Source organism: Sinocyclocheilus anshuiensis, unplaced genomic scaffold, assembly GCF_001515605.1.
Source record: "Sinocyclocheilus anshuiensis isolate Anshui unplaced genomic scaffold, SAMN03320099.WGS_v1.1 scaffold637, whole genome shotgun sequence".
Taxonomy (NCBI): domain Eukaryota; kingdom Metazoa; phylum Chordata; class Actinopteri; order Cypriniformes; family Cyprinidae; genus Sinocyclocheilus; species Sinocyclocheilus anshuiensis.
In genome coordinates this window covers 2,065,096-2,086,456 of record NW_015539816.1, presented here as the reverse complement: position 1 = coordinate 2,086,456, position 21,361 = coordinate 2,065,096, and the positions used below count along the sequence as shown (strand labels likewise).

Here is a 21,361-nt window from a genome sequence, read left to right as displayed (position 1 = left end):
AAGCCAGTGCCATCAGGAACAATGTTCCAGTGTGGCGAGGAGGAGGAGGGGAGCGGTGGAGATGGGAGACGGGCTGAGTTGGATCTCCCCGTCTGAGACTTTGTGGAAGTGAGACATCCGCCGGAGGAAGCAGCTGGACACAAAGAACAGAGGGAGACCTGGGAAATGAGCTACCGACTGAGTGCCCGGACTACTGATGTTCTGCGGTTGGTGTCGACTGAAGCGTTCAGTACGTAGCTCATATTCAGACCAAAACTCTGCCCTTTTCCCTTTGGCAGTGGAATGAGAATCCTATTGGCTCATCTAAGTAACAGAAAGCCGCTCTTTTTGTCCTCCATCTGAAAGCTACCCTTCTATTGGCAGATCCTTCATTGGCTACTCCTACAGAGAGCAAGAAGCCATTGGCACCCATTTCTACACAGCAGCGGCAGCTTTCTATTGGCTCAACCTTCAACAGCACGATTCTCATTGGCTAAAGAGCAGAGAAAACATTTCAGGCACAACAGTTGGTGTGGTAAGTAGAAGTCAGAGTAACTGAGTCAAGTCTGTAGGAAACGATAACCCGCGATTTCTGCAAACACGAGAAAGCAGAGCGACGACATAACTACCGAATCCTACCTTACTCTGTATGCACAAAATCGGACGTAACACGAAAAAGCCAGCAAAACATTTACAAATGTACAAAAGAACACTACTCGCTACGAAGTTTCCAGTTTCATGAAGGATAAAATGTGGAATCACTCTGGAATAAAGAACAGAACCGATGCTACAGAAGCTACTGATCTTCTACAGTCCACCATTACGGAACCACATCATGCGTAAAACGACTCAAAGAAACATTTCGAATGTGTTGAAACAAGCTACGTCTGTGCCATACAAATAAGTATTCTTTACCAAATATTTTCCTTAAAACACAAGGGAGAAGTGGAAGAAGCTGTCTAATGTGATCCCTAAAAGAAACGCTGTCTAAAAGTTTGATGCCTCAAGCTTGAATTACTGCTTGACTGGATCATTTTGCTGTCCCAAATTACACTTCCTGGTTGGAACGAAAAACACAACACAAGCCAATAATGTAATACTGCTATGTAACCAAAATTTCACTGAGTGTTTAAAGTAAACGATGAACTGTGATGAATTGCCTCTACGTGTCTCAACATCTTTCCTGACAGTGAACTGAAATGCGCCTTAATTTGGTCTATTTAAACATAAAACAGTTTCAGCTGCCAACTGACAAAATTCTATCCTGAACGCAACATGCAATAGGTAGCTTGTTTTTGGCTTGCGCGGCAACATGATCATGCTGTCAATGTTACAATGCTGAGTTATTGCTGCTTATACATATAGTTTCCAAACAGCGTAGCCTTTTATGTGGTTGATATTTGAATTTACCAGTAGAATGACCTGCAGAATAGTTGATAGGAAAATAACCGATTTACACTCAAGGCAGGCTCTTTTACTACTGACAGTCATGACAATCATGTCAAACTGGATGTCAAAAAGACGTCAGAGATGTTTTGGGAAAGTCATTTTCATTGTTTTCGCTGTGATGATTTAATTTAGTCTCTGACTTGAATCAGCCTGTTCCTTGAATCAGACTTCTGTCACTTGTAAAGACTTGACAATTAGCAAAAGAAGCGTTATTGTGTTTATGTATCCCATATAATAAAGCAAAGGGATTCTACAGAAAACAAGTTCAGTCCTCTTGCAGACTCACGTTGGAGATATAGTACCATGGAATGATACCAGCATTGATTATTAGCTTTCTCAAAAATTCAAAATATCCCCCAGTTCCAAAGAATACATGAAATGTTATTAGGAACGCACACCATCACTGTCCTTTCTGGCAGGGGGCTTATATACACAATCTGCAAGAAAGGTGACTGGAAAGAATATGACTGCTCTTGGATCCAAGAAGAGATTTATGATCAGTGTTTTCCACCAATGTCCTCATGTATGTCAGACAGCTACAATGACGCTTAGCCAGGGCAAAGAGAGATGAATGGCATCTGCCGGAACGCCTGGTTTTTGCTGAGAATTGATCTTCAGACCGGAGGGTGACGTGGACTTGTTCCTTCCAAGAAGACATCGTTGCTGGAGAGCAGGGGCTGAGTGGCAGTGATGTGACTGCCGACTGAGTTTAGCCGCTGGACGTGAGAACTGGACTCCTCACGGGACCCCGGTGCTGCAGGCAATCTGGAGCTGAAGTTTAAGTAAATCTGAAGAGAAGAAAGGTAAAAATCTTGTTTAAAACTCATGCATTCTTAGAAAAATACTCTTTGTATTCTTGCTGGTTTAATATAGTTTTGAATATAATTTTATACAATTTTTTTTTTCAAATTATAATTTTTTTATACAAAAAGGAAAAGAAAAAACAACTGAAATTACTCTAAAAATGTCATGGGGTGTAACCATTAAAAATAACATTTTCCTTACACAATGAATACAAGTGACTAATCATTAAAAAAAGTTTTTAAATATATTTTTTCAGGATAACTAATAATTCATAATATCTGTTTGTAAGGAGTCGCATCACACATGACATTTTAGAACCTCCTCTCTATGATATATGTTTTTAATGTTTTATGTTTTTTAAACAAATATTAATGCAAATAATAAAGAACTTTTGAGAATAGATTTTTTTCTTAATTATGATTTCAAGACTCACATTTTTTATTTAATGCCCTTACAAAAAATTTATTTTAATACAGAAATTAAAAATATGTTAATCATGTTTCAAATTACTGTATGTATGAATTGCATTTTTAATGTTTTTTTTCCCCATATGTTTTGAGAGCTAAAGAGTATAAAGGAAGACATACATGTTTGGTGCTGTCTGAGATTTGCTGTTCGATCTTCTCCACTATCTTGCCAAATGAAGGTCTCTTGAAGGGGTCAGCATCCCAGCATGAGTGCATGATCTCGTACCTGAAACACAACAACACGGCGGCGCTGGTGTTATTGGGAACACTGTTGTTAGGTGTGTACATGGTAAATGCTTGTCATGTTTTTTTTCCCCACAGAAAGAAATATTAACTAATTACAGCTTAGACTTACATTTCACTCAGGGCAAACTCCGGTGACTCCATTCGGTATCCTTCCTTGATCATCTTATAGAAATTAGAGTCCACAGGCATACCAGGGTAAGGACTACTCCCTACAGAAGCAGATTGTCAGTATTTGGAATAAAAACAGTCAATATAATTATGAGATAAATTTAACTCACCGAGAGAGAAGATCTCCCATAGCAGGATACCATAAGACCAGACGTCACTCTCAAAGGTGTACACGCACTCAAAGATGCTCTCGGGGGACATCCACTTCACCGGGAGACGAGCCTACACAGAGAAGAGCCTCATTACAAACATTTCTTCCTTAACAACACAGGCAGAGCATGAAAGCACACAGTACAAACCACATTTCTTGACAGATTCAGACTGACTAATATAGAAATGACTTACAATCAAAACATGCATTTGGAAACCTCAATCATACAGTTTTGTTCTAGTTAGCAAGATGTAGATTTAAAGAATAAACATACAAAAAGAATACTGACACAAAGACTAGCAATACTATAGACCAAGTTTGTCATGACTTTGTTGTTTTGGGCTTTTTTTTTTTGGATCATTAAATGCAAATGAATTATCTGTAGTGGAAGCCAGAAATAACATTCTGTTCACTCTGCTTTTTGGCATTATGGTTTTAGTGCCATAGTCAGGGGCAGATTAAGGTGGTCAGGGGCCCCTAGGCTGCTCTTTGTGTGAGGCCCCCTCAATCATTATGCTTTACTGGAGAAATAAATTTAGTTCCATACATGGTCCACACGCAAATAGTAAGGTGATCTGGCATACACACACACACTGAGACAATCCTACAGTGTTTCCTCTACATTCCCAGTGTCCCCTCAGGATTTTGTGAGGCTGTGGTGGGTGCGCATTGGTTCCTCGAGGGGGTTCCAGGGGTATGCTCCCCGTAAGAAAAATGTTGTTCATTTTAAATTTAAATGCATAAATCTGGTGCATTTTGAGAGCAGATGGATTTCTCAATGGAGAAATATGTGCTCTTATAAACAATTTTGTGCTCTAGTAGTAATTTATTTATTGGTTGCATAGATGAGAATGTGATGATAGGGCACAATTTTCACTATATAAATTCTTATAAAAGCTACAAATGCTATTCTATCAAGAGCAGGGAGTGATCCTCATCTTTTGTTGTTTGATTATCATTAACGCCGACACTTAACTCAAGAGATGAGACGAGACACGAGATTAGGTTCACGAGAATGAGACGAGGCGAGATTTTACACATAATTAAAAAAAAATCATCTCAATGACCAAATACATGACATAACATAAATAGTCTGCTATAGTTGTTAATAGTTATTTTAACTAATCATCTTGTAATAAATGTCATTTCAGTTCTACTTTCTGAGTATGAATTATCATATGCAGTAGCCTGAAAGACAACAACACTCAAGCACTGTAAAAGGTTTTGACAAACTCAACTGACTGGCTTCTCTCCTGTATGATTTCATGTGTCTCTTCAGACCTTAGAACTGTACATGAATTATGAGCTTTTAGAACGTTTGACCTCCTAACTGGTCTCCTTTTCACAAATTGAACATAGAAATAAAAACAGTATAAATAACAAAAAATAAACAACACAGTTCTTTCTTAGTCTTATTAAGTGCAAACAATAAGTGCAGCCATAATCAAAGTAGGCTACTCTCTCAATATTCAAAGTGCAAATAGAGACCACATTTTTCAAGAGTGATACACAGCTATAGACATCTACACAACCTATTATAGCCTACATACTAATAACAGCCTAGATAGCTGAATTTGCGCGCTCAGGGAGTCGATCTCAAAACGCGGGATATAAAAATCGCTTTTGAATGTGTGTGCACGTTTTACTTTTGGTTTTGATTTAACGATAGCACGAACTCTCGGCGGTACTGAGTGTGCATTCTACAATATAAGACATTAATTTTATCGAACTCTCTGGAACACTTTAATGTTTCTGCTTTAATGTTTCTTATGGGCCAATGAGGGTCTTTTTGTTCATGCTGAAGTAAATTTATAATAATAATAATAATAAAAAGTCTGGTCAATCCGGGGGGCCCCTAGGCTGCAGCCTAGGCAAGCCTGTGCGTTAATCCGCGCCTGAGGATAGTACAGTTACAGAACTAACGGAGTGAAGTGGGACAGCGAGAGGGAGGCGGGATCAGGAAAGGTCAAACTCAGGCCGCAACCATGCTACATGTCCACAAGGCTATCAGCTCTGACTGCTTTATGCAAATTCTTGAAATGAAATTTCTTAAAATTGCAAAATTTATCCTATTCATGACTTGTTTTGTATCAACCTCTTGCCAATGTGTGACATTTGGGTAATTCACATCTGATACATGTCTCAACATGGATAAAAGCTCTTGTATTATAAAGCGATCATTGTCATTTTGCATTTCCTTGCAGAAAGCTGTTGGAAAAAACTACATCCAACACATTAAAAGCATTATGCATTAAAAAGCATGTTTGCTTGTCTATTTACTTAATTAGTTAACGACATGTAAAACCTAGTGGGAAAATATACAAATAAAATAAAGGTTAAAGTTTATAATTTATGTTATGTAATGACAGCTAATACTTACATTGCCCTTAACAACATAGTTTGAGTCAGTAGTGATGTCCCGGGCTAGTCCAAAGTCACAGATCTTGGCCACCCGGCCTTGGGTGAGGAGAATGTTTCTGGCTGCCAGGTCTCTGTGAATACACTGCATAAACACAAATGCAAAACTACAGGTTAACATACTGTATACACACTAATAGATTACATATTAAAGCAAACTGGCCGTAGGAACGGATTACTTGTTTTTAGCGTGATATGAGCTAAAGAAGCTCAGGCTGTATTGCTGATTTAAAATATGTTATTGAAACATAATCTTGACAGCTTTTGAGATTTTCGCCTTTTGCTATTTAAGTAGATAGAAGCTGTACTTGCATGCATGTAACCTGCATAGAAATGAGTGGCCTGGAGGCATTATCAAAATGACCACCGAGGGGACTGACTTGTCTTAAAGGGGTCCTATTATGCTTTTTCACTTTTTCAACTTTAGTTAGTCTGTAATGTTGCTGTTTGAGCATAAAAAAGATCTGCAAAGTTACAAAGCTCAAAGTCCACTTCAAAAGGAGATATTTTATTTAACAGAAATCACTTTTCAAAAACTACAACGAACAACTCGTTTGGACTACAGCACCACAGCACATTTCGTAATTCAGAAGACAGGACTTCATTTGATACAGGAACTATTCGAGCCGTTCATGCCAGACTGGGGAGAGAGGTGTTGTAATAATGTAAAATATGTGAAAGATAATCTGTTTTTACCTAGTATGAGAGCCTGTTCTAGTACACCCCCAAAACAAAATCAAGACTTTGTAAAAGAGCACAATAGGACCCCTTTAAAGCTTTTGCTTAGAATTACTCTTATGTGTCAGGACTGTCAAAACTGTCAGGTATTTACAACAATCGTGCCAATATTCAAAACCTCATTTGCAAAGAAGTGTTCTAAGTTAGCAGAGAGGTGCTAAAATGAATTCACTGACAGAAAACTCCCATGCCCGCTCAACAGAGTGACTAATTTAGTGTCTTTGTCCTAAACCGAATACTGGACCTGCTGACCAGGTGGAGAAATGTGATATTTCTCAGCATGATCCTCAATGAATGAGCGTGTGCATGTGCTTGATAACATGTATGCGTTCGTGTGTGACCTTGTGTAACCCGATCCTTGACTGGACAGAGGTAATGGAATGTGAGCCTGTGGCATTGTAGAGGAAGAGCGAGAAGATCTGCAGTATGGGATTACTGCAACCACTTGGAATATAAAACTCAGTATCCGTCAGAGAGACAGAACGCAAATAAATGAGAAAAACACTTACGTTCTTGGATGCCAGGAAATCCATCCCTTTGGCTACTTGGTAGGAGAAGCTAAGAAGATCCTCAGTGTCCAGAGTCATGCCATCTTCCTGCATAATCTCACTAACAGCATCTGAATCTCTGTATGAATCACCTAAATGGATGACAAATTTATTGAAGATGACGATGAAGACACAATGAGACAAAAAGCCAACAGACAAGAAGAGACACAAAAAGAAAAGGAAAGGAGAATAGATGAGACAAGAAGACAACAGACAAGATGGACAAGACAAATTGAGACAGAAGAGACTAGATGAAAAGATAAGGGAAAAGAAGGCATGACAAGAGGTGAGACAAGCTGGGAAGAGATGAGAACAGTAAAGACAAGTCAGACAAGACTAGAAGAGAAGACAAAACAAGAATAGATGAGATGAAATGAGAAGAGAAGAGTCGACATAAGAGAACAGATGAGAAGAGACAAGAAGATTTGAGAAGAAGACAACAGACAGGAAGAGAAGAGACAAAAACAGAAAGAAATGAGAAGAGACAAGACAATATGAGACAAAAAAGAGATAAGACAAGAGACTGAAAAAAACAGAAGAGACAAGATGAGAAGATAAAGAGAAGGCATGAGAAGAGATGAGACAGAAGAGACAAGATGAGAAGATAAAAAGAGAAGGCATGAGAAGAGGTGAATGAGAAGAGATGAGACAAGAACAGGAAAAACAAAATGAGATAAAAAGAGATGATACAGAAGAGACAAGATGAGAAGATAAGGAAAGAGAAGGTATGATAAGAGAAGAGACATGGTGAGAAGAGATGAGAACGGAAAGACAAGGGCAGACAAGACTAGAAGAGAAGGCACACAACAAGAAGAGATGAGATGAAATGAGAAGAGAAGAGCCAGGATAAGAGAACAGATAAGAAGACATGAGAAGAAGACAACAGAAAAGAAGAGAAGGACAAGACAATATGAGACAAAAAGAGATAGGACGAGATGGAAAAAACTGAAGACACAAGACGAGAAGATAAAGGGAAGGCATGAGAAGAGATGAGACAAAGTGAGATGAGAAGAGATGAGACAAGAAACACAAGAAAGACAAAATGATACAAAAGAGTTGAGATGAGACAGAAGAGACAAGATGAGAAGTTAAGAAAAGAGAAGGCATGAGAAGAGACGAGACAGGAACAGGAAAGACAAAATTAAACAAAACGAGATGAGATGGGGCAGAAGAGACAATATGAGAAGATAAGAAAAATTAAGGCATGAGAAGAGATGAGACAAGGTGAGATGAGAAGAGAAAAAATGAGGTCTGACAAGATAAGAAGAGCAAACAAGACAAGACGAAACAAAAAGACTTTGGGTGACAAGAAGAGACAAGATGACAGGAAAAGAGATGATGACAACAGACAAGGCATTGATCCAACCTTTATTAAGTGATCTTCGGTTTTCAGAGGACAGAAGTCCCATTACAGAGGGCTTCATGGTCATGTATCCATGCCTGCTCTCACTGTAATTAAATACAAACTGGTTTTAGTGAACCCACAAGCACTTCACACTATCACACTTCACCAGTTGCACTGATCACACTTACTTTGGTTCTGGCTGCAGCATGACGTTTCTATAGTAAGAGTCTTCTCTCAGTGTAGTGAAGTAGAAGGATTCTCTCCTTCTGCGCAGGAAGTTCAACAGGTCACCAAAACAGCAGTACTCCGTTATAACTAGAGTTGGACCTGTGCAACAGACCAGTACAGTAATGAAGACCAAAACAATACACACAGAAAACCCTAGAAAAACAATATCTAGCCCTAGCCTCTTACCTCCAATAGTGCAGGCCCCTAGCAGGTTGACAATGTTAATATGGTTGCCCAGATAACTAAGCACCTTCAGCTCTGACATCAGAGCCTCTTTCTCAGTGGCATGGGCACTTGCTGTGGGGAAAAACACCACAATAACTAAAAGCATAAATGAAACAGCAAAAAACAGAATGTTCCCCTAATGTTAGTGTACGGTTCCCCTTCGATTATTGCATTGGAAACCAATATTATAAAAATTTTTAGGAATGTTTTTTTTAGGTTTCACTGTTTCACTGTTCTAGGAACCAATAAATTGTGGGGTACTGGAAATGTTTAACCTCCTTTCATCTCATCATGCAGGTTTGTGTCATTTCTGGTGTGTCTTTACACACAGCCTTATTTGCTTAAATAAATGTGCTGGTTAAACATGCCGTGGAGTTACTATACTACTTATATTTCACAAGATTATGAACGTGTTTTATGTTGCTTTTCACTCACGTTTGAGCATCTTCACAGCTACGGTCATCATAGTGTCTGCTTTGGACATCCCATAAGCAGTGGCCTCTACCACCTTCCCAAATGCTCCAGATCCTAGAGTTTTTCCTGGGAATGCAGAAAATCAACAACATCAATTTCACATTTCCCTCATACAGTTGTTTACAGTCAATGCGCCTGGAAACTGATCCAAAACCAGCTTTCAGCTTGAACATCGGCTTGTTTTTGAATCAAGGAGGTGTGGCTTGTGGGGAAGCGGGATATGCTAGATCCTGTTTGTTGACGGATATGGCTGTTCCTTTATGGGGAAGATATGATACTATGTCACAAGGTGCCAGCTATCAAGTGTCCCAAACCGTGTAACAGCCAATGAAAAGAAGCAAGCTTTGTAAAATTCAAAAGGCCTTTATGTTTTCTCATGCACTAAACCTTGTAAACCTTTCCAAACATAATGTTCAAACAAAGAATATTCCAATATGGAAAAATGATTTGGAATATGATTTATGAATTCCGACAAAGCAAACCGATTCAGGAACTTAACTCACCAAAACGCAGCTTATCTCTGGGAAACTCCCACTGGTGGTCGTATGGAAGCTGGGTGGGGTCAATATACACATAGCTATTTCCATGGATACCTTCTATGACTTTCCACTGTATTTGGTATTTAGGTTTCTTTTGGAGACAGAAAAAAATAGATGGGATAGGAGAAGAATAAACAATGTTTCCAGACAAGCAAAACAACCTTTTACATTATATCCAGTTACTGCAAGTTGTAGGTGCTCTCATAGACAAAAGCAAACAGAGCCCACTAATAAGAGTTTCGTGTAAATGGACATAAATTATTCAAACAACAATGTGAATGGTAATTTTATGTGTTGTATATATCACTGATTTCTCCCCTGTGCAACAGTGCAAAACTGCGTGGTGAAACATCAGGTCTTATGACATGTTAAGTAAATAATTTCCTTGCGTGTGTACTGTTTCAAAGTTCCCCTGAAGTGTGGGAGGGATGACAGGTGTGACAGGTAAATTGCGTTGAGTATCACGTTTAATATCAAATAACCAAAAACAAGTTGCGCTGGAATAACAATACAGGTTACAATATTTTATTGCTATAATAGAGTGAGAATTAAAACTGCTCAATTTTGTCTAATTAATGAATTACCTCAGTGAGTCAGTGTGCACTTCCTGTGCTGGAAGACAAACTATGAAATGAATGACACTTTACCTGCATGTACTTGTAGGACAGCACAATCAGGATGAGAATCAGGATAACAGCCGCAGCAACAAAACCGATGAGCAACGGTGTGAAGAGTTCATGAGGAACAGTGTTCTCTGTGAAAAGTAAAACAACATAGAGTTGCCATCAGAAACATGCAGAACATGACATGTACTCTATCAACAGCAAACAAGAAATGTGTTCCTTTTGATCTAGGGATACACTAATGTTAATATTCTGGCTGATATGATCATTTTTCATGTTATGGTCGATAAACAATAAATGCCACACAATAATCAATAATGTTTTGTTTAAAAAATATATAAATACAAATAATTAAATATATGGCAAATATGCCCAATATATATATATTATTATTAAATAATTATTTATTATAATTATATATCCTGTTTTTTTATCAGTAATGTTCAAATGTTTGGGGTCAGTAAGATTTTTTTTTTTTTTTTAAAGAAGTCTGCATTTATTTGATCAAAAATACAGAAAAAACTGTTACAAATTAAACTGTAAAATAGCTGTTTTATATTTGAATATATTTTAAAATGTATGTGTTAAGCTTTTGATTACAATAAAACCCTGACATTAATTGATTTAGTTTAAGTGTTTTCCGTCTGTAACCTGCCTGGTTGGGAATCACTGCTCTAGACAGAGTGTTTGTGTGAACAAGGCATCGATGGATAATCAGTACACATGGCTCATCCCTGAGGATCATTTCTGTTAGCACAGAAAACCACAGCAGATCTGATGCTATAGTCTTGGGACTTGCGACTCACTTTTTTCACATTTTGAAAGTGTAGCTGTGTTGTTTTTGTAAGGTGTGTGTATGTGTTCATGCATGGTGTGTTATTGTTTTTCTGCGTTGTTCTGAGCGGTGTAGTAAGCTCTTAAGCTATAAGAAGCTTTCTCTCCATTTCAAATCAAGAATGCAGACTCTGCAGGAAGTAATCCCTTGTAAACCTGCCACTGGCTTTCACAGTCCTCTTCTGCTCCCTCCCTCTGTCTCTCTCTCTTCCCATCTTTCCCCGTCCATCCATCTATCATCACACTGCATCCAAGCATACCATCAAGCCCTCCACAAATCAACATAAACCTTAACAACGGACATTTTTTTTTTGCATCTCGCTCAGCTGAGGATGAACAGCTTTAAAAGTCTAGCCTAGGGCTCATCGTCCCACTGCTTTTCCTGAACCTGCTACAGCCTAAAGCTTGAGAGTCTAAACAAGTTCCCACATCACCTAACAGGCTTTCCTGAGGCAGTGGATTCAATTCACGCTCTCAAAACCTCCAGTCCAACTCCTGATGGACTCTACAAAAAGGTCAATGTTCAACTATAGTTTTTTACTTAAGGCTAATTTAGTTGAGAACATGCAAAAAACAGGCAATGTAGTCAACAACTTTTACAAAAATCCAATGAGGATAAAAAAGTGAATGTACCAGAAACAAAATAAACTGGATGTGGATGACCTTTTGTTAACCATTCTGTCCTTACCAATAATACCAGTACTAACTGGGGTGGAAAGCCCTGGTGTTTTGCAACAAACCCAAACGAAACCCCCTAAACCGGGGAGATAATCCCCAACAGTTGGTAATGCTAGGTTTACAAAAGAAACAAGATTAGGGCTAAAACTCAGCACCTCTGTTTATATAATAGTCTGCTGTTATCGCGTCTTATCCAAAAAGTCTGCCTACACAGGGTTGAGCTGGAGCAGGAGTGGCGACCTGCAAGTTGGCAACTGGTTGAGATTTTTTGTCAAAAAGATGCAGCCAGTAGAAAAAGCACAGCTGGAGCGAACGTGAGGAGATGTGCGTTTCCTCTTGTTTGGTTGTTTAACTATTCCTGGGAAACTAGAAGCAGCTGGGTCGAGGTCTCTGAGTCTCATTCCATTTCCTGGTTTTCTATGATGTGCAAAAGATGAATACTAAACATTGGAACAATGATGACACAAGGTCGAGGTTCTTCATCTTCATTGTAGGTGTACAGTACCATTTTGAAAATTGCACTATATCCTGCATTTTAAGATTTGTTTTTGAAGTCTCACCAGGGCTGCATCTATCTGATCAAAAATATAATAAAAACACTGATACAGTAAAATTTCATTACAATTTAAAAATAACTTTTGTCTGTTTTAATATATAACAGCAGCCATTAGTCTTCAGTGTCCCATGATCCTTCAGAAATCATTCTAATATGCTGACTTGGTGCTCAAGGAATATTTATTCTTATTACCAATGTTGAAAACAGTTGTGCTGCTTAATATTTTTAGTGAAGAGTGTGATACATTTTTTTCAGGATTCTTTGATGAATAGAAAGTTTAAAAGAAAAGTATTTATTTGAAATGTAATTTTTTTTGTAATATTATAAATGTCTTGTAACTTTTGATCAATATAATGCATTCTTGCTGAATTAAAGTACCAATTAATAAAAAAAAAAAAATCTTACTGACTCCAGTTTTTTAAATGGTAGTCTACATATATAATGGCAGACATTACTGTATTTGTTCCAATACACAAAATGCCTATAATGTACATATTAGTATCTCACTCCATAACTGCAAAACATGCATAAATGAACAAATAAATAAAAATGTTGCTACCCTGTGATCAGAAATGAAATATAATCTCTTTTAAAAACATTGCTTTGACTGAAAGAACATGCAAGTGCATATATTGAGCAGTTATCGTTCGTTGTTTCTTTATAATGTTTTCTGTGTATTTCAGTGCACATCTACGATTTTGATGGCCCTAGAAATGGCTGACTACTTGAACTAGGGAGCGGATTGAGACAAAAACAAACAAGTCAACAAAATTAACAAAATATTTTACTACTAGGACACCAAAGCAAAGACACACACCCAGACCTGTGACAAATGAGCACAGCCTATACACTGGGTCAGTACGTGGGCAAGGTTGATTTAATAGGCATGTGTAAGCAAAAGGCCAACAAAGAGACAGAGTCTGAATTCAAAAACTTGATCTCCTATATATTTAAGTAAAAAACACCTGTATGCCCTTACTCTCAGAAGTTGCATGAAGTCAGCCAATCATATTATAGCCTGCAGATAACGAAAGTGCTTTCCAGTCTTGTGAGAAATATGGACCATAGGGTCAGCAAACAGACTGTAGGCGGTTTGTGGGCGGAGTCGTCTGAGGCTGAGACTTAGTAATTACTAACTAGAGTCTTCAGTCATTGTCTGAAGGGGAGTGTATGTATGTGTATGTATGCGTCTGTGAGTGCATGTGATTTGGGAGGTTATTTGCTCACCGCTGATAGAGAAGAGAGTGTAAACGATTTCTCCACTGGCAGATGCCACGCATTCAAGGGTGGCGTAACTGTTCTTGGTGATGTTTAGTCGACTTTCCACTGTGCTTTTTCCAAAGGGAGGATTTGTCATGGTTACAGTGACAACATCCTCCTCCTCCTGAGTGGCATTCAGCGAATTGGAGCATCTGGGGAGGCATGCAACAAACTCATAAATAGTCTTGCATTTTTTCATGAACATGTACCATGAGGTGGTGAACTGTTTTAGAAACATTGCATAAAAGGAGCAATAAAAAAAAAATTAAAAATACAAAAAATAAGGTCTTTCATGCACATCTTAAGACATGTAAAACAATCTTTTGAAAAAAAGAAAGCTGATAACCATAATGTGCAAGACAAAGGCAAGGTGCATCAACAAATACTTTCATAGCCTTAAAAGCAGTATTTTAGTATTATTTATGTAGTATTAAAGTTTTTATTAATATTGTAAATTAGCTTTTATTTTCATTTTTGTTTAATTCTTAATAATTTTGCTTCTAATTTGCTTCTGTCTTTTTTATTCATTTTTGTTTTTATTTAAATAATACTGTTTTGGCTTGATTTATTTTTTATTTCAACGTATTTTATTTTAGAATTAAAAACTCAACTTATTTGAATTCTAACGTATTTTAACTTAATTTATTTTTACTTATTTCAGTTACTAGCCAAGGCAACATTTCTCATTTTTATTGTTTAGTACATAATGTTTAGTGCAAGTTTGTCATTTAACAAACATTTATTTGTTTGTTTGTTTGATTATTTTCATCTAATAATTATTTCAGCCTCATTTCAATTAATAACATTTTTTCATAGTTTTAGTTAATGATAATAACTCTGCTTTACAGTCAAAATGGATTACCCATTGTAACCCATTTTACTTCCCAGGAACAGCAGATTATTACATTTTGATGTAAGATTATGAAACTCAACATTTTTTCTTTGGAATAAAATGCACCAATTACTTTTTATGATAAGGCCAGGAATGTAAGAGGTCTTTTTTGATTTCATGCAGACTTTAAAATCAAATGTTAAGCACCACTGCGTATCAATAATATGATAAGGATGTGATAAGCATCTCTCACTGCATTCAGGGGCTATGGCAGATTATGGCATGCAGAAAACTAGGCAGCAAAATGACAGACCTCAAGGGCTCTTTTATTTAATTAAAAACATCAGAGTGGAATGTACTGCCATCAAGTGCTTTGATTTATTTGTTTCTCCAAATTTTTTCTCACTCTTCTCTTAAAATGAAGTATGAGTGCTACTGAGTTGAGTTCAAAGTTAGTTTTGGATATAAAGCCAGAACAAATAATCTCAACTGGTTTACATTCCTTGTTCCGTCTTTTTATTACTGAGCGATATCTTTAATTACATTGTTTAGCATGGTGGAAACTTCTCAACAATGGAATGTCTGTTCGGTGAGAAAACCATCAAACTGTTGACAGACAAAGCGAGCAACGCACGAACAAGATCAAAAGACACATAGCACTGCATGTTTACATGCTCAAATTGAAGCAAGGCATGTTATCCTGATCGGATTTGATCATCATGAGGAATTGATTGGATAAGCTTGTGACTAAGTCTATGCTAAGGTGTTCTGTCAACACCCTATTCAAGAATAAACAGCCCAATGGAAGCAGCTTGTTCTAATGTCACATGACTGATAGTAGCCTAGCCAATCGCTTTTGTGATGTCACAATCATGACAGATTCAAATTGCTTATCCCTATTAATAATAGGCTAAAGCCTTGTTGTCCAATCATCAAACATCAAGTTAGCGGTTAGTGGCTAATCCATGCTGCGTCACAATGTACCCTCAGAGAGGCTAATACGTTAACACTGCTCAAGGGATATGCCGCTAATATTTGAAAGCAACTTTTGGAGCCCATTATATGTAGCTGTGGATGTATTTGAAACAAACAAAACTGAAGAAAGACAGTATGCAAACCTTGAATGGGGCTGGTCGCAGTAATACCACTTAATCTGAGGAGTAGGGTAACCTTCAGCCACACAGCGCACCTGTCCATCAATCGGCCCGTCATGGGACACAATCTGTGGTTTACCTAACAGCAAAGATTGGTACAGGGGCAGTTTTACAATCTTGGTTAGTGGGATGGATGTTTGTACAGCTGTCTTGTTTGAGATTACTTGTTATTATTTTAAAATATGACTTGAGTGGCATTAAAATGGCAGATATGAAAAATTTTTGTTATTTAAAATGTGACCTGTTTGGGGAGTAAATCTCCTTGTAATTGGTGATCAATAATTGACTTGGCAAATGTCTTATTTGCAGTCTTGAAGGCCAGTGCTTTCTTATCTGTTTTTACACAGCTTCTACTATTGTTAGTGGGCTTTAAGCCAGGGTCTTACACAGACAATCGAGTTCTTTTATCCAGCAAAATGCTCAAGAAATGTGAATGATCCCTTTTGAACCACAATACACACAAAACTCATATATCACATAGATTCTATGCTTTTTCTAGCAAGTGGAAAAGCCAAATATTTGCCATTTGCATTAAATGTTTTCACTTACTTATGACATGGACTTCGAACGATTGATGGACAGTTGCGTCTCGGTTTGAGCATGAAAAGATGTAAACGCCGCTTTCTAACACCTTGAGACGCACTAGCTTCAGCTCGCTGGTGTAACTGTTGAATGAAGAAGAAAAAAAACATGAATAACCTAAACCTAAAGTATCTTTCAGTGCTGTGAATAAATGGGAAAAATGTGGAGTTTGCGCTGATTTTAAAATTCTGGCTGATACTGATAATTCTATTGTATTTTCTTTAAAATAATTATATATAAAAAACACGAAAAATGCCACAATTTAAATGCGACAAGTGAATTTAGGCTTTATATAAACATTAAATAACACAATACAAAAAATGGATATTGAGAGATTTACTAAAGATTACATTTAATAGTGTTTCTAAATTAATAGTATTTTAAAGATGAACTTTAAGTGAGCATAAACAGTAAATGAGCTAACACAATTAAATAAACAATATTGATAAATATATCCAATAAATACCAATATGATACTGATATAAGGTGCATCCCTAGCAATTACTACATAGGAAAAACAAGAATTGTTTGTAGCAATGTAACAAAATCATACCTATTCCCATGTGAGCGACTGGTAATGACATGATCAGTAGTGTTGGTGAGTTTTACACCACTGTAGCTCCAGGAAAATGTATGAGGTTTCGGGTAAGCATTCATTACCACACGCAGGGACAGACTTTCTCCAGCCCGCACTCTCTTAGTGCTGTTATTCACACTTGTTAGGTTAATGAAGCCTTTATCTGCACACAGAAACGCATAAAACATTGTTTTATTTTTTTGAGACTATTTAAACTGAGACTAAATAGTCATATGATTATTTAAATAAATTCTTGAAACAAGACCCACCATAGATTTCGACCCAGACTGTCTTTGCACTGGTCCCTCTTTCATTCCTGGCCTCGCAGTTGTAACTCCCTGCATCCTGCTTGGTCACAGACCCCAGATTTAGGGTGGAATTTCTCAGGTGAGAAATGGGTTCGGGCAGGATACTTGAGAACTGCTGCACTGAAGGTTGCTTGGCACATGCAAAAGGAAAACAGGACCAAAGCTTATTGGGCAACTCTGAAGAGATGAGGCATAGACCTTGTCTTGGGTAAAATGTCTGTGGTTGTCTTTATGTGTAGGTGAGGTGTGGCTGTTTTTATAATCTTTATATAAAACAAAGCGTGCCATTCATCTCTCAAATCCCAGTCTCTGATGCCAGTGGAGTCTTAAAACTGAAGATCTGTTTACATAGGTTGTGTTCTCACAGCACAAGTTTGCCAAAAATACAGCTGTGAGTGCTGAAAATTTAAGAGAGCGAGTTCAGTTATAAAATTCGGTAGACTTGCGTTAATAACTGAACTGTGTTTGAACAATCAAGATTGAGATAAATACAGAATTATACAATTACAATTTGCAATTCTGCATCATGTTTGCTTTCTCAATTCCAAGCTAAATTCGAAATTCGAAACTTAAGCTCTCAATTCACTTCTGAATGATACACAACCCTGCTGACAACTGTATTCTGCTGCTGTGTATACAGTACATGAACATATAGAATTTGAGGAGCACCTCAAACCACACAAGATCAAATTAGCCTCTGGGAATAATATTGAGTACAAACAACGTTTAAATTATCTTTTTCAGTCTACAAACACTAAATTGATTATGGGTACACATTACCACATTAAGGTTAACTGGGATGTGCACTCACACTATAAGTCTGCTTTTGTAAACATTGGTTCTACTCGACTGAAATGGTTGGTGTGTTTGATAAAGCCTGCAGTATGTACAGTATATATGTGTGTGAAGAGTGTCATGGAGCACCACAGATGTGCTCAGGTACATACTGTAGGTGAGAGCTGGATAGTTTATGAGAGTGCTTTTACCACTCCTTGAGGAGCCTTCCACCTGATTGTGATGTCGCTGTTGACATTTGAGGTGTTGCAGGATAGGGAGAGCTCTTCCCCCTGGATGAGCAGCACTCTCTGAGGCTGACCCAGTGTGATCACAGGAGGTGCGTCTGGAACTAAAAGCAAAGAAGCATGATGCATTATATCAATGGGGAAGTGTGGGAAAGAAAGAGCAAGCTACAGTGGAGTAACATGGACATGTGTGTCTGTCTGTGTCCTCTAGCTATATTTAGGGCTGGCAATTGATGCCATTTTTTAATCAAATGAATTACATGATATAGTGATTAATTAATCGGTTTAATCTCAATGAATTGCAAACATCAATATTTGAAATACCTCAAAATAAAAACATTGCTAAAAGTGGCTTTAGAAGTCTATAAACTACCATTCAAAAGTTTGAGGGTGGTAAGATTATGTAATGTTTTGAAAGAATTTTTTATGCTTACCAAGGCTGTATTTATTTGATCAAAATACGGTAAAACAGAAATATTATAAAATATTATTACAATTTAAAATAACTATTTTCTATTTTAGTATATTTTAAAATGTAATTTATTCCTGAGATGGGAAAGCTGAATTTTCAGCATCATTATTCAAGTCTTCAGTGTCACATGATCCTTCAGAAATTATTCTAACATGCTGATTTGCTGCTCAAGAAACATTTCTTATTATCATCAATGTTGAAATCAGTTGTGCTGCTAAATATTTTTGTGGAAACATCTTATTGACACCAAACTTTGAATGGTAATGTATATTTCTCATCTGCTTTGAATGCAAAAACACATTCAATGGCTCCTTACTCATTATTTGCTGCCTTATCCTGGTAAGATAGTATTTCAAGCTTAAATTATTATTTTGCAGTTTTTTATTGTTTTATAGGTTTTTTAAATTAACAGTCCTAATGTCTCTCCTTTTCTTTCTCACCGAGGCGGACATTGAGTTGATATTGTCCGGATTTAACTGTGTTGCCTTCCAGAGTCCCGACACAGACGTAACATCCCTCAAAGTCCTTCCTGACATCTTCCAACGTTATGCCCGTCTCAATACTGGAGGAATATCGGAGGCTGTTGGGCAGGGGCTGTCCGTCACATTTTTGCAGGTGCAAGTCTGTCATACGTGGGTCTGTGGCCAAGCATGGGAGCGTGGTCGTTTCTCCTTCTCCCGCAACAAAGTCAAACATGATGTTCCTCCTGAAGGGATTTTCAGGATCTGCTGAGAGGAATGCTAAATCAAAAACCAATGAAACACAACCAAGGGGGCTTAGATCATGACATTACAGCTCAGAGAAAGAGAGAGAGTGTAACAAAAAGACTGAAAGTGAAAAACTACCCTCCATCATACCTAATACACAAATACAAATAGCACACATCTGCAGTGCTCACATTAGTAAAATTAGTGTCAACTGCCAAAAATGCCAAGGATCAATTTGAAGAGTTTAATACTGGGATTATAAGAACATGCTTGAAATAACACATTACACAGATGTATAAATAAAGGTTATGCAGGTGACTAGTGAATACAGAGAGCTGATTGTAGGTATTTGGGGCATCTGTTGACACCCATAGTGTCTTTTTGGCACAAAAATGGAACCACACAGGAAGATGAGAGATGCTGGAGAGTATGATCATAGAGAGAGAGGGAGAGCGAGAGAGAAAGACAGACATAAACATAAAGCACGAAAAGTGTTAGAAAGTGCACATGGTGCAGACATACTTTCTATCTAGTATCTCTACTAGTATACTGTTGCTAACATGCTTGTACAAACCTAGCACATCTAAAACATACTGCAGCTGCACTCACATACAGACAAGATAGACACTAAGACACAAAGGAGGGTTGAAGAATTCTTTCAATACTGCCCTACAGATTTGTCACTCAACCCAGACATTATTACACCCAATTAAAATCCTGACTCACAAATGCAAAAGGCTGACTTACCTTTTACATACACATAGATGGAGCTTTTTTCACCAGATGCCTCCTCTCGGCAGGAATATTTGCCCATGTGTTGTGGGCCTGCTTTGCTCACTTTAAGAACTGTCACTTGACCCTGTCTTTGTTCCTTAAGGATTCGTGTGGGGCGGTCTTCTCGCAGCCAGCGCACTGAACTGTCACTCTGACAATGCAAGCTGAAGTCGTCGTTCAGTGGTACTATGAGTTGGGGTCCTTCAGGGGTGATAGTGGGCCTGGACCTGGCTGAGAGGAAACAAGTAAGTGAACATAGTGCACAAGTGGAAGATAAAATAGTTGAACATTTGATAAACATACAAGAGAGGAGATTATTAAGCGTTAACGTGAGGATTGCGAGAAAGAGTCAGTGTACATCTGCCAAATTTGTCAAATGCATTTGACTTGCTAGAACACTACGGTACTGGTTTTGAATAGAAGAACCAACACTGATATACAGACTATACCAAGCGCATACGCATATATTCACACACACAATTCAAAGACCTCTCAGGTTGCATAAATGACAGTTAAGGGTGAGAAATAGTTTCACAACTCAACAAATTAAAAAAAAAAAAAAACTAAGCCTTCCGAGTTCCTCTAATAGCAATTTCTTTAGAAATGGCAATTTGATGTCAGACAACTCTAAATGAGTTCTTAAAAAGATGAATGCCCCCTTCTCAGTTGTGTTAGATTCTATTGAATTATAGCATCCTTCTCCATTCAAAGTGCTGCATTGCCTTAACCCTTAAAGGCAACAGATTAGTTTTAATCTAACAAAAGAGCATTTATCCTCCCCCTCCCCACATGACTGGGAGAATGGTAAAAATAAGTGAAAAAAAAAAAAAAAAAAAAAAATTAAAAAGTATTAAAACTGACTAAATGTATGTAGCATAACAGTAAAACTTCAGCTGATTATATAGGCCTAAATTATTTTATCTACCATACATACATCTGTGTTAATTTTGGATATACTATTAAATATTAAAGATAAAAGCAGCAAGGCAAACAGTGAGCAAAGGGCAAAAGGGCAAGTAAACATCTGTTTGGCAGGTAAAGGATTGCATGGATACATAACGATTATGTAGTAACAATAATGTCTACTCTGGTAAATACTGTTGTAATCTGTCATTGCTTTCTGCATTTAGCTTTGATGGATTGAGGCAATTATGGCCCTTAAAGGGGTCATATGATGCGATTTCAAGTTTTCCGTTCTCTTTG

General features: G+C 37.5%; 1 protein-coding gene across 3 annotated transcripts in view; it reads right to left on the bottom strand.

Moving 5' to 3' along the window:
* Nucleotides 1–1,512: 1,512 nt before the first annotated feature.
* Nucleotides 1,513–21,361, bottom strand: part of LOC107683958 (mast/stem cell growth factor receptor kita-like) — a 23,957-nt gene continuing 4,108 nt past the window's right edge. Inside the window, exons 2-21 of one of the 3 annotated variants that reach the window (XM_016480054.1) lie at nt 20,132–20,389; nt 19,118–19,417; nt 18,170–18,309; nt 17,145–17,313; nt 16,852–17,038; nt 16,266–16,381; nt 15,681–15,795; nt 13,698–13,882; nt 10,427–10,533; nt 9,744–9,870; nt 9,202–9,306; nt 8,728–8,838; nt 8,502–8,640; nt 8,335–8,417; nt 6,930–7,060; nt 5,645–5,767; nt 3,224–3,335; nt 3,055–3,154; nt 2,820–2,925; nt 1,513–2,216 (exon numbers count right to left, since the gene is read on the bottom strand). In XM_016480054.1, the coding sequence (XP_016335540.1) occupies nt 2,043–2,216; nt 2,820–2,925; nt 3,055–3,154; nt 3,224–3,335; nt 5,645–5,767; nt 6,930–7,060; nt 8,335–8,417; nt 8,502–8,640; nt 8,728–8,838; nt 9,202–9,306; nt 9,744–9,870; nt 10,427–10,533; nt 13,698–13,882; nt 15,681–15,795; nt 16,266–16,381; nt 16,852–17,038; nt 17,145–17,313; nt 18,170–18,309; nt 19,118–19,417; nt 20,132–20,389 (2,888 nt within the window). In that variant the 3' untranslated portion in view covers nt 1,513–2,042. The remainder of the gene's footprint in view (nt 2,217–2,819; nt 2,926–3,054; nt 3,155–3,223; nt 3,336–5,644; nt 5,768–6,929; nt 7,061–8,334; nt 8,418–8,501; nt 8,641–8,727; nt 8,839–9,201; nt 9,307–9,743; nt 9,871–10,426; nt 10,534–13,697; nt 13,883–15,680; nt 15,796–16,265; nt 16,382–16,851; nt 17,039–17,144; nt 17,314–18,169; nt 18,310–19,117; nt 19,418–20,131; nt 20,390–21,361) is intronic. The other 2 variants (XM_016480055.1, XM_016480056.1) reach the window with 2 other exon arrangements.